At 44.8% G+C, this 15,273-nt stretch overlaps 1 protein-coding gene across 1 annotated transcript in view; it reads right to left on the reverse strand.

The window, feature by feature from the left end:
• Nucleotides 1–15,273, reverse strand: part of PWP1 (PWP1 homolog, endonuclein) — a 60,509-nt gene extending 45,236 nt beyond the window's left edge. Inside the window, exons 1-4 of the mRNA XM_032798723.2 lie at nt 15,109–15,273; nt 14,851–14,909; nt 11,402–11,589; nt 9,642–9,727 (exon numbers count right to left, since the gene is read on the reverse strand). Of these exons, the coding sequence (XP_032654614.1) occupies nt 9,642–9,727; nt 11,402–11,589; nt 14,851–14,909; nt 15,109–15,270 (495 nt within the window). The 5' untranslated portion in view covers nt 15,271–15,273. The remainder of the gene's footprint in view (nt 1–9,641; nt 9,728–11,401; nt 11,590–14,850; nt 14,910–15,108) is intronic.

The following is a 15,273-nucleotide window of genomic DNA, read 5'->3' on the forward strand; positions in this document are numbered from 1 at the left end:
AATACTAAATGGGCAGGAAAACAAAAATAGAATCTGGACTAGGATTTTGTATTTCAAATGGCTAATTTTAAAAAATAAAGGAAATGTAGTGAGGGAAGTGGATGGACTGAAGAAGTTTGAGGATCCTCTAAAGGTGGAGAGGTCTGAGAATTACTTCAAGTCAAAGATTGGAGAAATATCAGAGCCTGCATCCCAAGAGAACGGGCCGGAATAAAAAATTCATAGCTAGGAGTTGAATAACAAACCAAGCCTTGGTTATGAGCACAGCATTCAGAGAGAGGGATTTAAGAGAGAAAGCAGAGAAAGCCAATGAGTAGGATGGACAGATGAGGAGTGTATCATCTAAGAAGTCTACCTTATTGGGTCATCGAAAACACTCGTAAGGGTTAAAGCCATGTAAGTTATTGAGGGAATTAAACCAATAGTAAATAAAGGTTTCTATAGCCATATTAAATATGAAGAAAAACAAGAAAGAGAGAAGTGGGATCCGTCAAACAGTAAGAGGATGGAGTAGGGAGGTTAAGGATAAATCTAGGGCATGCCCAATAGTTCTAAACAAATATTCACACCTAGCCTCTTTAATGAATGAGTCTTGAGGGTTACATGGTTAGGGATGACATGGGGAATGAGGATATGGAGTAGATATTAACCACCGATGTAGTGGTAGAAGCCAACTCGACAGCTTTAATGGGACTAATCGGGGGGCCAATATTACATCTTTCTCGTCATAGAATATTAAAATAACTTGGCACATACACATGTGCAAGCCACATTAGAAAAGAGTTTTAATGCAATCTGTACACTCAGGGATTGTGAACTGTACCGAGGCTGTTGACGAATTGACTCAAACATTAGTTTCTAGTCATTAGTTTAAAGAAATGGGGGGAAAAAATAGATCGGGCAACTTCACAAGACTTGTGTAGGGCTTTGTTGGTTGACCATCTTCGTACGATATATGCAAAGTCTGGAAAAAAAATGTTGACAAAGTGGAAAGATAGTTAGGGAATTGAGGATCTAGTGGTAAATCCTGGATAACAATAACAACTTGGTTTTGCAAAGAGCTAATATGATCACTCAGCCAACCAACCTGATTCTCTCTTTCTCAAAGAAAAAAGGGTAACAGATTTTTTAGACAGAGAGAATGCAGTGCATCTAATTTATACCGTTGGGATTTTCAGTAGACTTTGAACACCGGAGTCCTTCCACTATTGGGTGAGATTATTCAGTCAGATTGGAAAAGCGATGAGATCAACATGAAAATGAAGAAGCGTAGATAAGGAAGAGTTAAAGGGGGAGCTACAACGGTATTATACTGAAAGAGTAACTGTTTCAGCTGGAAGCGGGATGTTACTAGTGGGTTCTCAGAGATCATTTGGGACTCGAGATCTTATTTAAATTCTTTTAGTACTGACCTGGCACAAAAAATGGGATGTGCTAACAAAGTTTGCATGATGACACAAAGCTGGGAGGTTATTGCTAAACACAGAAGGCAACGGATATTCTACACGGAAGATCATGGGATGATCTATGTAAACTGAGTAATAGATATTTAAGGATGAAATATTGACATAGGTTAGTGCATTTAGGAATTAACAACAAAGAACTATTGTTATTATAGCTAGGACGCATCAGTTGAATAACAGAGAGGAGAAGGACTCAGAAGTATTGGTTTGATACAGGATGATTATGAGCCGCCAATGATTTGGCCGTGGAAAAAGCTAATTAGTGGTCTGGAACCGCATCAGGCGAGGTATTTCCAGTAGAGATACAGAGGTGTTAGTACAAGGCATTTGTGAGACCCTCATGCTGGAATACTGTGTGCAGTTCTGGTCTGCAACCATGTTTAAGTGGGATGAATTTCACAAACCTGGGAACCAATACAGACGAAGGGCTCCTAGATGATCAGAGTTATGAATGAAACCTGTCTTATGAAAGGAACTGCAGAGCTTGGCTTGTTTAGCCGAACCAAAGAAGGCTACAGGGAGATATTGATTGGTCTCTCTAAATATATCAGCAAGATAAAACAGGGGTAGGAGAGGAATTATTTGAAAGCTCAGCTTATAATCAATGCTTTCACTAAGACACTTAAATGGATATAACTCACCATAGAAAGTTTGAGACTTGAAATTAGACAAAGGTGTCTTAAACTATCAGAGGAGTGAGATGTTCTGGAACCAGCATGCTTCCAAGGGAGTAGGTTCAGGGGCAAATAAGACATATCTGGCTTCAAGACTAAGCTTGATAAGTCTTGAAGAGATGGTATAAAGCTGAGAGGGTAGCTATTAGTTTAAACTGAATTAGCTCATGATCGCTCAAACCAAGGTTGTCCCCTACAACCATTTCTTCTATGAGGTCCTCACTACTCACCAAAACCAAATCTAAAATGGCATCCTCTCTTGTTGGTTCAGCAACTACTTGGAGAAAAAATCCATTAGCTGTTGCTTCTAGGAAAATCTGAGCCCTATTACTATTACCAGCAGTTGTCCTCCAGTCTATATCTGAGAAGTTAAAGTCTCCCATGATCACACAATTCCCATTAATATTTTCTTCACTAAAAACATTAAAAAGGTCTCTATCCATATTCAAATCGGATCCTGGCGGTCTGTAGCACACCCCAAGCATTATCTCAGGGGAGGTTCTAGTAGCTTTCTTCCCCAATGTGATTTTGCCCAGACTGTCTTATCTATTCCATCCCTTCTTATTTCTTGTCTACCTCATTGATATACAATGCTACTCCACCATCTTTGCCTTTATTTCTGTCCTTCCTAAACAACACATACCCTTCAATACCTGTACTCCAGTCATGACTACTATTCCACCATGTTTCTGCTATCCCTATAAAGTCTAGTTTCACTTCCTGCACCAGTAACTCTAGTTCCTCCATTTTGTTACCTAGGCTCCTCGCATTGGTGTACAAACATCTTAATTCTTGCTGTTTGGCTTTGCTCACACTCTTTACCCAATTAGGCCCAGATATTCTACCACCAGCATCACCTATTAGAATGGTATCTACACTACCCTCCTCCGTATGCCTATTCTCCTACCCACAGCTGTGTCCTTTCTTACTTCATTTGCTTTCCTCTCAATATTAAAATCTGGCGTGGAGATTACCTGGACATCTCCCAACCATCTCCCCCAACTTCCTAGTTTAAAGCTCTCTTAAGTAGTTGTGCCAGCCTCCATCCTAGAAGTTTATTTCCCTCCCTCTCAGGTGAAGTCTGAGAGAACAGTCCTCTGTCCATGAATGCCTCCCAGTGGCCGTACATCTCAAAGCCCTCTTTATAACACCACTGCCTGAGCCATCTGTTGATCATCAATCTTGTCACACCTTTGTTGCCCTTCTCCAGGAACAGGCAGAATCCCACTGAAGATCACCTGAGCCTCGATTTCCTTAAGCGTCTTCCCCAGCGTGGCATAGTCTCCCTTGAAACGTTCCAGCGAGAATCTAGGCGTATCATTTGTTCCCACATGGAGGACAATCAGTGGATTCTTTCCCGCTCCCATTAGGATCCTCTTCAGCCTCAGGTCCACATCCCGTATCTTAGCACCCAGTAGAAAGCACACCCTTCTGTTCTCTGGATCAGCTCTGATTACAGGCCTGTCTATTCTTCCCAGTAAGGAGTCCCCAATCACATGGACCTGCCTTTTCCTGGTCACGGTGCAATTCTCCGGTCTATCCCCTGTTCCCTTTGGGTGCAAGTCCTCTCGATTCCTATTCACCCTTGCTATCCTCCTGGGGCTTATATTTGGTGTTATCTCCATTGACTCTTCCCTTCTTCCTGTAGGACTAGCTGCTCTTCTCTTCTTCTTTGCCCTCTCACGTTCGGCGACCACCTGGCATGCCCCTTCTTCATTTTCCAACTTCGCAAACCTGTTCCTGAGCTCTATTTCTCCTTCACTAGCCCGTCTTTTCCTCTGCCCGGTTCCCTTAGTCACATCCTTCCACTGTCCACTTTCCTCACCCAGCAGTCTCCCCTCAGAGTTCTTTGGTCCTGCTTTCATGTGTAAGTCTGAGCTTTTCCATTCAGACTCCTCATGTCTTTGCTTCATCATCTGCTCGAACACCCTTCTAAACTCAGAGTTTCCACCTGCATCTTTTTTTCCATCAGCTCTATCAGGCGGCACTTCATGCAGATGAAACTTTTATCAGGTACCCCTCCAGGATCATGTACATGCCGCCGCTTCCACATCCAGTCATCCTCATTGCGTCTTCCACTGCTTAGGTCACTATAACTGCTGCCTCTGTGTCTGTATTAGGCTTCTCACCTAACTCCTGTAAATCTGGGAAACACAAGCCAAACCAAAATGCCACCACCCACAGGAAAAAACTCCCAACAAGCACCAAGACACTGCTGGAACACCGCACACGCCCTTCAGCAGTCTGTTCCTCTGCCTGCCTCTTAGTCTTCCCCCAAACTCTCCCTGTAAACTCCCACTCAAACTCCCCTGTTTACAGGTCTGTTTGCTGGCTCCTGTCATTACCACTAACTGAAAAAGGTCAGGTAACCAAGCCCTTGAGAACATCCTACAAGGTAAAGGGGAGAGGGGAAGTGCCACAGCAGTGAGACTAGACAATCCAATGAGCTGAGGGAATGTTTATGTGGGCCTAGATGGATTCAGTAGAGAGTGTCAGTATTGAAAATGAAACCTTCTCCTGAGAAGTACCCCTAACACAATACAACCTGCTGCCCAAAATCCTTCCAGACCCCCCCCCGCCCCCATTACCAGCTTTTCAGTTCCTGTTCTCTCAAACATCGTTATCATTCCCACATGGCTGACAAACTCTGAACTTCTATGTTAATTTAACAAGTCCTCTTTAAATTATTAGCCTGCTCTAGCTCCTTTTCCAGAATTTTTGAAACTACTTTGACTGGATTAAAGTGTACATTTGCCATTATTTGTAACAATGACAGCGAAGAAATGTCCAGATATGTGATTTCTAAGGGGGCATGCCTACACAGAATACTCAAAAGAAAGTTAAGTTGAATTAATTAAAGGTGTGAAGTGAAAGCACATTAGTTAAATCCTTTTGGGATTCAGCTACAGAAAACTACGTCCACTCTACTTCTGAATGAGAGTATCCACAAAGGGATTTAATGCCCTTCAATGTGTTTTTACTTCATACCTTTAATTCAACTTAACTTTCCTGAATGTCCCTATGTAGAAAAGCCCTAAATGAGCCATGTTCCTTTCAGTGTTATGTTAAAAAAAATAAAGTCATGTGCATATTTTCAAACTGAATGACTTCCCAAAATTTTGCTGTTACAACTAGTAAACTACGGAGGAAAATAAATTTACAGGCCAGCAATAAGAGTGATCAAACTGATCACAGACACAACAACCTAAGTTCCTGCTGAGCTGTGTGGCCTCACAGCTGCCTATTCCACGCAAGTGCTCAGGGCTGCAGCAGAAAGAGATGCTCCTACAGCCCAGCCTAGTCCTGCCCAGGTGCTGCTGTGGAGAGAGAGAGCTGGGGAAGGCAGAGGAAGTCCTCTCTCCCCCCTGTAGTCCTGGAGAGCCCCACCGCACCCCAAACCTCTCATCCCCAGCCCCAACCTAGAGTCTGCGCCTCCAGCATAGACCTCACCACCCTGCAACCCAACCCTCTGGCCCAGCCCTGAGCAATTCATCCACAGCCCCACCCCAGAGCCCTCCCTGCTAGCCCTCTGGCCCAGCCCTGAGCTCCCTCCCATACTCCAAACCCCTCAGCCCCACCCCACCACCTGAATTTTGTTATTTGCACTAATATGCAGGTGATGTGTGACACATCATCTCCATATTGGTACACATAACAAAATTCATTCCACACATGGGTGGGAAAAATTAGAGGGAACACTGACAACAACTGGTAAAATTTTCAAAAGTTCCTAAGTGACTCAGGCATTTAAGTCCTATTTTCAAATGTAACTAAAGACCTGGTCTACACTACAAAGTTAGGTCAATGTAAGTCATCTTGTGTCAACCTATTTGTGTGTGCATCTACACTTAAATTTGTCCCCAGGTGACGTAAGCGACCCATTAAGGTGACGCAGTAGAACCACTTCCCTGGATGGCGTTGAGCTGCAGAGGTCAACGTGGAGCAAGTGCAAATGCTGTGTGACCTATGTCAATCCTAACAGATCTCCAGCAGCTGTCCCACAATGCCAGACAACAACTGCTCCGGTCACAATTGTTAACTCCACTCTACAGAGACCAGAAGCCAACTCCCTTCTTAAAACACCACATTTTTAAAATGCCTTTTCCTGATTTCCGAGCTTACCAAGAACACATAGCAGTATCCCTTGTCTGCAACTAACCAAGCCATCTGCATGCTCTAGACCAGAAGTGGGCAAACTACGGCCCTCGGGATCATTCTGCCCGGCCCTTGAGCAGGGGGGATTGGATGGGTTCGGGATTCTGAAGGGGCAATCAGGGGGCAGAGGCCAGGTTGTTTGAGAAGGCACAGCCTTCCCTATCTAGCCCTCCATACAGTTTCACAACCCCGATGTGACCCTCGGGCCAAAAAGTTTGCCCACCCCTGCTCTAGACACATGCCTGTCTGGCATAGACAGAAGTATTGGATCTCTGGGGCCTGTGTGAGAAGATGCTGTGCAAGCACAGCTATGGACCAGCGGTAGAAACATGAACACCCATGAAACGATTCCACAGGGTTTTAGGTGAAGGGCTGTGATAGGGATCAATGGCAGTGTCACGTGAAAGCGAAGGAACTGCAGCAGGCACACCACAAGGACAGGGAGGCCAACAATCAATCTGGTGCTGAGCTATAGCCCGGCAGCTTTTACAAGCTGCATGCCATACTTTGCAGAGACCTCTTACCGCACCCCCCCGGTACCGTATAGACCAAGACAGAGAACTCTGCTTTGAACAGGGAGAAGGAGAAGGAGGGGAGTCCAGCTAGTCATGCCAGCCAAGGACAGATGAGCCCGATGAAGGGGAAGGAACCTTGCTTAAGTGCATTCATGTATTTTCCTTTAGCATTTAACGTAAAGATGACACTCGTCCCATCCCCAAGTTAACAAGAAATAGGTTTAAACTTTTCAAGTAAAGGTAGTAGTAAAACAGAGGAAGAGTTGCTATCAGCTTTTCATTCCCTTGTAGGATTTGGTGAGGGGAGGGCATGTGGAGCAGGTTATCTGTCTACAGCAGGGGTCGGCAACCTTTCAGAAGTGGTGTGCCAAGTCTTCATTTATTCACTCTAATTTAAAGTTTCGTGTGCCAGTAATACATTTTAACGCTTTCAGAAGGTCTCTTTCTATAAGTGTATAATATATAACTAAACTATTATTGTATGTAAAGTAAATAAGGTTTTTAAAATGTTTAAGAAGCTTCATTCAAAATTAAATCAAAATGCAGAGCCCCCTGGACCGGTCGCCAGGACCCGGGCAGTGTGAGTGCCACTGAAAATCAGCTCGCGTGCCTCCTTTGACACGTGTGCCATAGGTTACCTACCCCTGCTCTACAGGGATGTCACTTGTATCTTCCTGAACAATCTCAATGAAACTTTTATGGAGGCCCTCTGCAATCCACTTCTGAAGGTTTCTAGAGCAGCACCCTTATTTCTTCCTCTGCGATTGGACACTTTCCCATGCCATTCTGTGATGTTGACTGCAATGGTGCCAGGTAAGCTCAAGTTCGTGGCATACGAGCCCAGGCAGATTCAGATTGCCAGCTGCAGTTGTACTCTGTGCCTTTGTTACTTTCAAGAGTGAGATATCAGCTAAAATCACCACTGCCTGGGGAAAACAGCGCCAATCTTCAATGCCACTGACCTATACTCATGGAAATAAGGACCAAAATATTGTTTCATGCAACCAAAAAAATCTTAATGCCCTCCTCCATTCCCATCCTCACTCCTGGCAGGCCATATACACTATGGCTGGGGCTAAAGAGCAGTGCTGTGCAGAGGCTCTCCAAAGCTGAAGTGTCAATAAGCATGTCTTATTAAAAAGATTTATGAAAATAAGGGAAGGAAGTTTTGAAACTTATCCCGCACTTTCCATTGTGGCTGTAAATCCAATGATACATCTGTCTGTTTTATTGGCAGCTGCTGCTGTTGCAGCCTTCTAGGGTGCCCCCTCTACATCCATGGAATGCCTGACCCTGATGAAGAGGAGAAAGAAGAATACTAGGGAAGATATCCAGGACACAGCAGGCAGCTACAATCATTGAGATGATTTTCTCACTAAGATCCAGTCTTGTGGGTAACCACTGAGAGCACCTCTTCAATCTACCACAAGCACAGTCAATTGTCATTCTGCACCTGCTGAGGTGTTAGCTGAATCTTTCCTCAGTGCTGTTGAGTTAGCCATTGTACGGCCTCATAAGCCAGAAAGAAAAGGGTAGGCTGGGTCCCTCAGGATCTCTACACTATTTCAATATCACCAATGATAATCCACTGTTGGAAAAGAATATTCCTGCTTGCAGCTTTCTGAACAGTCCTGTGTTCTTAAAGATATGAGCCTCATGCACCTTCCGTCATCAGCCCACACTGATACTGGTGAAGCATCCTATTGCCCCATGGCAATTAAAGAACTCCATTACGGCAGAGATATCTACTATGTATTGCATATTGCCAAGAATCACAGTCCTGAATAGAAGCAGACGATTAATTGTCCTACACACTTGCATGACAATGGCCTCTACCATGGATTTTCCAATTCCAAAATGATTTCCCACTGACTGGTAGCAATCTGGTAATGCAAGCTTCAAGAGCGTGATCAGCACTTGTTTTTCAACTATCAGTGCAGTTCTCATTTTGGTGTCCACGTGCTGGAAGGCTGGGCTGAGCATCGGATGCAGATCAGGAACGTCACCTTTCATGTCTAAAAGTTCTGCAGACACCGCTCGCCATCCCAAACCTGCATTATGATGTTATCCCACCAGTCAGTGCTTGTTTCCCAGGCCCAGAAGCGGGGCTCTGGAGTCTGCAGCTGCTCTGTGAACACCATCAACAACCCTGAGCTGTTTTTTGCTACGTCCTTAACAATATGTCCTCAAAGAAACAGTTATATCCCACATCACTGTGGTTCTTCCTATGGGTCTGTAAATACAGGAAAATCATGCATCCTGTATTTGCAATGTTCATGAGACCAGTGCAGAGCTGTGCAGGCTTACTGCTTCTGTCAGAGATGACAGACAGCAAATAGTGCTAGGCAGGTTTGTGGAATTTTTAAAAAGATGCAAAAATTAGGACATATGGATGAAGGAAGTTGCATATTGGCATAAGGCCATTCAGGTTATTACATTGCTCGTATGCATGACCCCCAGTTTCCAGAGATCTCTGGGGAAGTCATTTTATCTCACTACTGTACACACTGCAAAAACTTTCCAGAAGGCATTGCGCCGGACAGCAGCACGTTGGGATTGCAAAGCCAGGTGCACCACGCGTCGCATTGACACAAACACTCCTGTTGAGTATGCATAGCGCTGATGCAAGCAGCCAAGTATACACACACACAAGCATTATCATAATTTGGGGGGCTTTGTGAAAATGTAATTTGTGTCAACCAAAATCTGTAGTGTTGGCATGGCCTTAGGCCCACAGGCACTTTTGAAAATTGTATGTAATATTTAGTTTATGCTATTTAAGATGCCTAAACTTTGAAAGACAGCACATTTTTTTTTTTTTTTTTAATACTTACAGTATCTTTAATGGTGACGTAAGGATCACATTCATTACTCCCATGCACCGTAAGACCGGCTAAGGTGTCTCCAAGGCTCACAGCATCTATGAGAATTTCAGTATATCACAATTAACAACAATTATGGGGCCTTAAATATCAAACAAAAATATCAAATAAAAAACTGCACAATAGTGAACTTTTGGCAAGTGATTAGGGAGAAGGAGAATTTATATTACACATGCACTTAAATATTTCTTTTTCTGTATGTATTTTATATATAAAAAAAAATAAAATGATGGCCCAGTTAGTGGCAGCCACTTCCCTTCTCAAGCCAATAAGGCAACAAAAATATTTGGACAAAACATACCATTTATTAGTTAAAGCACAACAGTGGCTTTTTTCAGAGGAAGGAGAGAAAAGATTTTGTTTTTAAAAAGGAATAAATCAGAGGTGGCCAACCTGTGGTTCTGGAGCCATATGCAGCTCTTCAGAAGATAATATGTAGCTCCTTGTACAGGCACCAACTCCAGAGCTGGAGCTACAGGCGACAACTTTCCAATGTGCTGGGGGGGGCGGGGGGTGCTCACTGCACAACCCCCAGCTTTGCCACAGGCCCTGCCCCCACTCCATCCCTTTCCAGCCCCTCCCCTGAGCCTGACATGTCCTCACTCCCCCCTCCCCCAGCCTCCTGCACGCCAGGAAACAGCTGATTGAGAGGTGCAGGGAGGGAGGAGTTGATGCTGATCATCAGGGCTGCCAGTAGGTGGAAGGTCCTGGGAGCAGGGGGGTGAGATGAGATGACGTGGGGGGTCTGCTGATGTATTACTGTGGCTCTTTTGCAACGTACATTGGTAAATTCTGGCTCCTTCTCAGGCTCAGGTTGGCCACCCCTGGATAAATGGAGTTGTGACCATTGAATATATGAGACAACACAACTCTTTTTTCCATGCTTGTGATAGAGCTATCAGACTAGAAACTCCTGCATCTGTAGCTATAATTAAGCCTTCCTTTCAGTACAAGAGCAGCACATTGTTTCAAAAACTTAAGAATGAACTAGATAGAAGTACAGGTTCCAAACCTAAACAACAGAAATTCCCTAGTAAACTTGCATTGTTGGAAGAAACACACTCAAGGACACTGCAGCTGCTCTGTATTGGAACTGCGGTAAGGGGAGCTGCTGTTCCAAATCAAGGTATGTCTATATAGCCTGCAGCAGCCAGCTTCTCAGCCTGGTCAACAGACATGGGACAGTGGGGTTCACACTGGCACTCTAAAGATAGTTGTATAGAGAGTGGTCTGAAGTTGTGGCTTGGGCTCTGAAACCCACCCCGCTCCCTAGGCATCAGAGCCCGAGCTCCAGCCAGAGCCACCATTTCAAAGCACTGTCTACACAGCTATTTTTAAAACAATAGCATGAGCCTTGCCAGACTGAGTCTGTTGACCCAGGTTGGGAGGCTTGCTGCCATGGGCTGTGTAGACATATCTTAAGAGAGCTACAGTCTTATCAACACAGCTCTCTGCCTTGTTCCCTTCCCTCAGGGAAAGGGCCAATAGCTCCAGCTACTCCATTCCTTAGCCCCATTCAGTTTACTCTGAACTTGTATTTGAATCTGGGCAAGTGGGCCTTTCAAACCTTGAATTTAAAGACACTTGTTGAGGAAACCTGTAAAGCTACATGACAGTCTCATGATAAGCGCATTAACCTAACCTAACCTAAAAGAGAAACACATGGTTCTTCATTTACACTGCAGTTTTGACAGGAGAAACATTGACATTACCTGTATTCTCCTCTTCATCATATTTATCCAAACCGTACTCTGCCAGCTCATCATCATTCAGCTTTGCAGTGTCTTCTTCCTGGTCCTCATCTTCTTGAGGAGGCTCAGCTGTCTCACCACTAGCAACATCCATGATGTCTTCTGCTGCCTGTCCATGTTCTTCTTCATCACTACCATCTGCTTCTTCTCTGTATAAGGAAAAAACACTCACTGAGTTATCGGTGTGAGTCGGTTAAGAGTTTGGGACATTTTCACTAAATTGCTCGTGCGACTGGTAATGAGGCATTGGAATATTAACTTACCTGCTCACAGGATTTCAACTATTGCTTCTATGCCAATGACTCTGAAATTTATTTTTCCACTCCTTCCCTGTTTCTTCCGAGCCAGACCTGCATTTCAGCCCACCAATGATATTTTCTCTAGAATGCCTTCCTGGCAGAATACAACCATTTTAAATGGCTAAAGCTGAGTGCCCCAACCCCTGTTCATTTACCCTTTCCAACACTGTGACACCACTATCATCCTCCCTCTTACACATAGGGGTGTTTGATCTTTGATTCCTCCTCTTTCTTCTCTACACAACATTAGACCAGTGGTGCTCAAACTTCTTTTTTTCGCAGACCACTTGGTCTGCTGAGACCCTCAACAATTTTCATTTAATGATCTTTCCAAATGCTGTTTGTTATGTTACTTTGTAATGCGCTTTGGATAAAAGCACTATATAAAAAAACCTTAATAATAATTAACTTTTTTTGTTCTAGAAATAAAAGCACACAACTCATATTTTAATATCAGCAGTCTTAACTTTTTAATGTGATGGATGTGCCCTCTCTCCCCTACCGCAGCAGCCCTCGAGCTGGGGCTGGGAACGGGTGTGTGTCTCTCCCTCTCTCCCCCACCATGGTAGCTCCTGAGCTGGGGCTGGCAAGGAGGGAATTCTCTCCCCCATCACAGCAGCCACAGGGCTGAGACTGGGGAGGAGGGCCTGTGCAGCTCCACTAATTAGGTGGGTGGCCCTCCATTCTCTCATGTGCGGCCACCCAGGCGTGCACCGTAGAGGGAACTATCCATGGACCACCTGAATGGAGCTCGCGGACCACTGGTGGTCCACGAACCACAGTCTGAGAACCTCTACCCTAGACTATATCCAAATCTTGCTCTTTCTTCCATCACATTTGAAGATCTGATCTTCCCTCTATATCCCGTAAGCTGAAATATCATTTATGCCCTCATTATCACCTGTTTTCTTTACAGTAACCTCTCCGATATCCCCAACACCAAAATCACATCCCCTCATTCATCTACCCAAAATGCAGCTGCTAAAAATGTCTTCCTACCTGATGTGACAACCCCCACCCGCTCTTTGAAAGACTCCAGTGGCTCCAACAATTCTTTTTGCTTCCTTCCAAAAGAAGCACATGCTTCATTAGTTAAGTATCTGTAGCAGATTTACCTGCTTCACATCACATCCGCTCCAGGAAAAAAAACCTATCCCAAATACCCTAAACTTTCACAAAGCTTCCTTTCCTGAGGCAATGATTCAGATTCTGCCAACATATAAAATATAGAAGTCTGAACAGCAGCAGGTTGAGCAATGTAACAATTCTTGAATTTTTATTTTTAATTCATCACTTTGCAGGAGGACACCCAACTGCTAACACTGGAGAGAACTCCACAAGAGACTGCTCCCAACTGGGCATATTTGCTATACCTGCATTCAGAACTCCCACTGACATCAATGCACAAAGATCAAGGGTAGAACACAATCTTGTGTCTATAAGAGGATTATATCTAATGCAAAGGTCTTTCAGTTTTGACAGAGCTTGCTGAAGAGCTATTTTTGTCACTTGTTTTATAAAACAACACTTGCCATTCGTAAGATATTTAACCCATAAGAAGAGTAAAAATTGGTAGCAGGATCATTAAATATTCTAAATTTAAATCTGATTTGTGATCTTTGTACAGAAATAAAATGACTGGAGTACTAATGAATGCTACAAAGTACAAGATGGTATGAAGAGGTCGTAACATTTTTAGTTGTTAGATGTGATTCTCTAAGCTTCCACACTGAATTTTAACAAAATGCATAATTACGAACAAAGGGCTTCTCAAACCTTGCATTGCATATTTTTCAAATGGGAATGGGGGAAAAAATCCATAAGAAAAGGCTGTATGCAGTTTACAGTTATATGTGCAAAGCTACTGGTAATAGCAGTAGAATTATAAAGTCAATAAGAAAAAATAAAAAGGCAACCATTAAAAGTTAAGCTTCTAAAAAAAACAAAAATTCAGCAATAACATTTGCGATTTTTAGGGACAGCCATTAGAACTTACCATACCAAAATATTAAGTAATTGCTTAATATTTTGAAAGCTCTCTTTGTAAAGAAAAGAGTAGACTTTTAAAAAATGAAAGCTGAGATCAGGTTATTGAGTTATGAGATCAGCTGACAATATTCACCTGAATGCACACGGAATTCAGGGTACTCAGGCCCCGACACTGCAATCAGATCTGTCCTGGCCGACCACTGCACCATTGCAGAGCCCCAGTGGGATTGGGGATCAAATAATTTCTAACAAATAAACACTGTTATCTTCCACCTAGGTAAAATGATTCTTGTGCTATTTCTCAATTTATATAGATAAATAAAGAATATCTGTCTGTCTATCTATCTAACATCAACTGTTTTTCAGGTCTCCAGTACTGGCAATTCCAAACATTAAGACAGCCAAAAATTATGAGATGGGTTTAAAACTCATGTCATTATAAAAAAGATGAGATTCCTTGTATTTGTCTTCTGTTTGAGCCTTTAGGGGGTCACATTTTCAAGCTTTGCTCCACAATCAGCAGGGCTAGAAACTCACTCTTTTTAGCATGAAAGTTGAGAGACTTGTGTTATTGCGAGAGCTGACAACACTCCTTACCAGTGAGCAAGTATAGATGAGTAATCTTCTCATTTCCCAGTGTCATAACTCACACAACACACAGCCTGCTCAAGGCCATGCCTATACTACACAGTTAAACTGCGGGACTGACACCCAGATCTCACCCATGTATGTCTGGGGGGGGTACATCCTGCTGCTGTGCTGAGATACTCTGGGGTTCTTTCCCAACGAACTATGGAACAATGTGTTTGTTGCTCAAGGAGACTTATTGGCAGGTGCTGGAAGGCTGTCAGGACTCAATGCGTTTTGCCTGAGTCCTCACTGCCAGCGGGCAGGGTCGAGCCCCAACCACTTAGGGCAGCCCCTGGGCGCCAATCCCTTTTCCCCAACCAGCCCGCGGTTAAAGCACCCCCAGGCCAGGGGGGTTTCAGTGTGGACGGCGGCGGGCCCGTGCAGCTGCGCAGAGAAATGTATCCCGGGCACCCTGATCCGCCACTGCCTGGCAGGGCAGGCCCTGCCCCGGGGCACACGGAGGGATCTACGTGTTCGGAGGCGGACACTCACCGCAGCGTCTCCGTCGCCTCCCCGATGAGCCGCTTCAGCTCCTCCGCGCTGAGCCGCACCTAGAAGAGGAAACGCGCTGAGATCGAGGCCCCGCTCCCGCTCCCCCCTACCGGCCGGCCCCGCTGCCCCCCTCAGCCCCGGACGGGTCCGCACAGCCCCGCGCATCGCGGTGACGGACCCTGGCCCCGCCACAGGGGCGCCCCGCGCGGGAGGGGGGGAGGAGTGAAGAGGCGCTTTCCCCGGCTCGGGGGTTCTCACCTTGTCGGGCGTTTCCCTGGCGACTCCCCTGCGCACCCAGGCGGCGCAAGTCACCGGGCAGCTCATGGCTCCGGCTCCGGCCACAGCACGTGCGAACAACTCTGACACGCGCCTACTACCACCCCCCCACAAGCTGTCGCGTTCCTGATGACGTAACCTCATATT

Source organism: Chelonoidis abingdonii, chromosome 1 (assembly GCF_003597395.2).
Source record: "Chelonoidis abingdonii isolate Lonesome George chromosome 1, CheloAbing_2.0, whole genome shotgun sequence".
NCBI classification, from domain to species: Eukaryota; Metazoa; Chordata; order Testudines; family Testudinidae; genus Chelonoidis; species Chelonoidis abingdonii.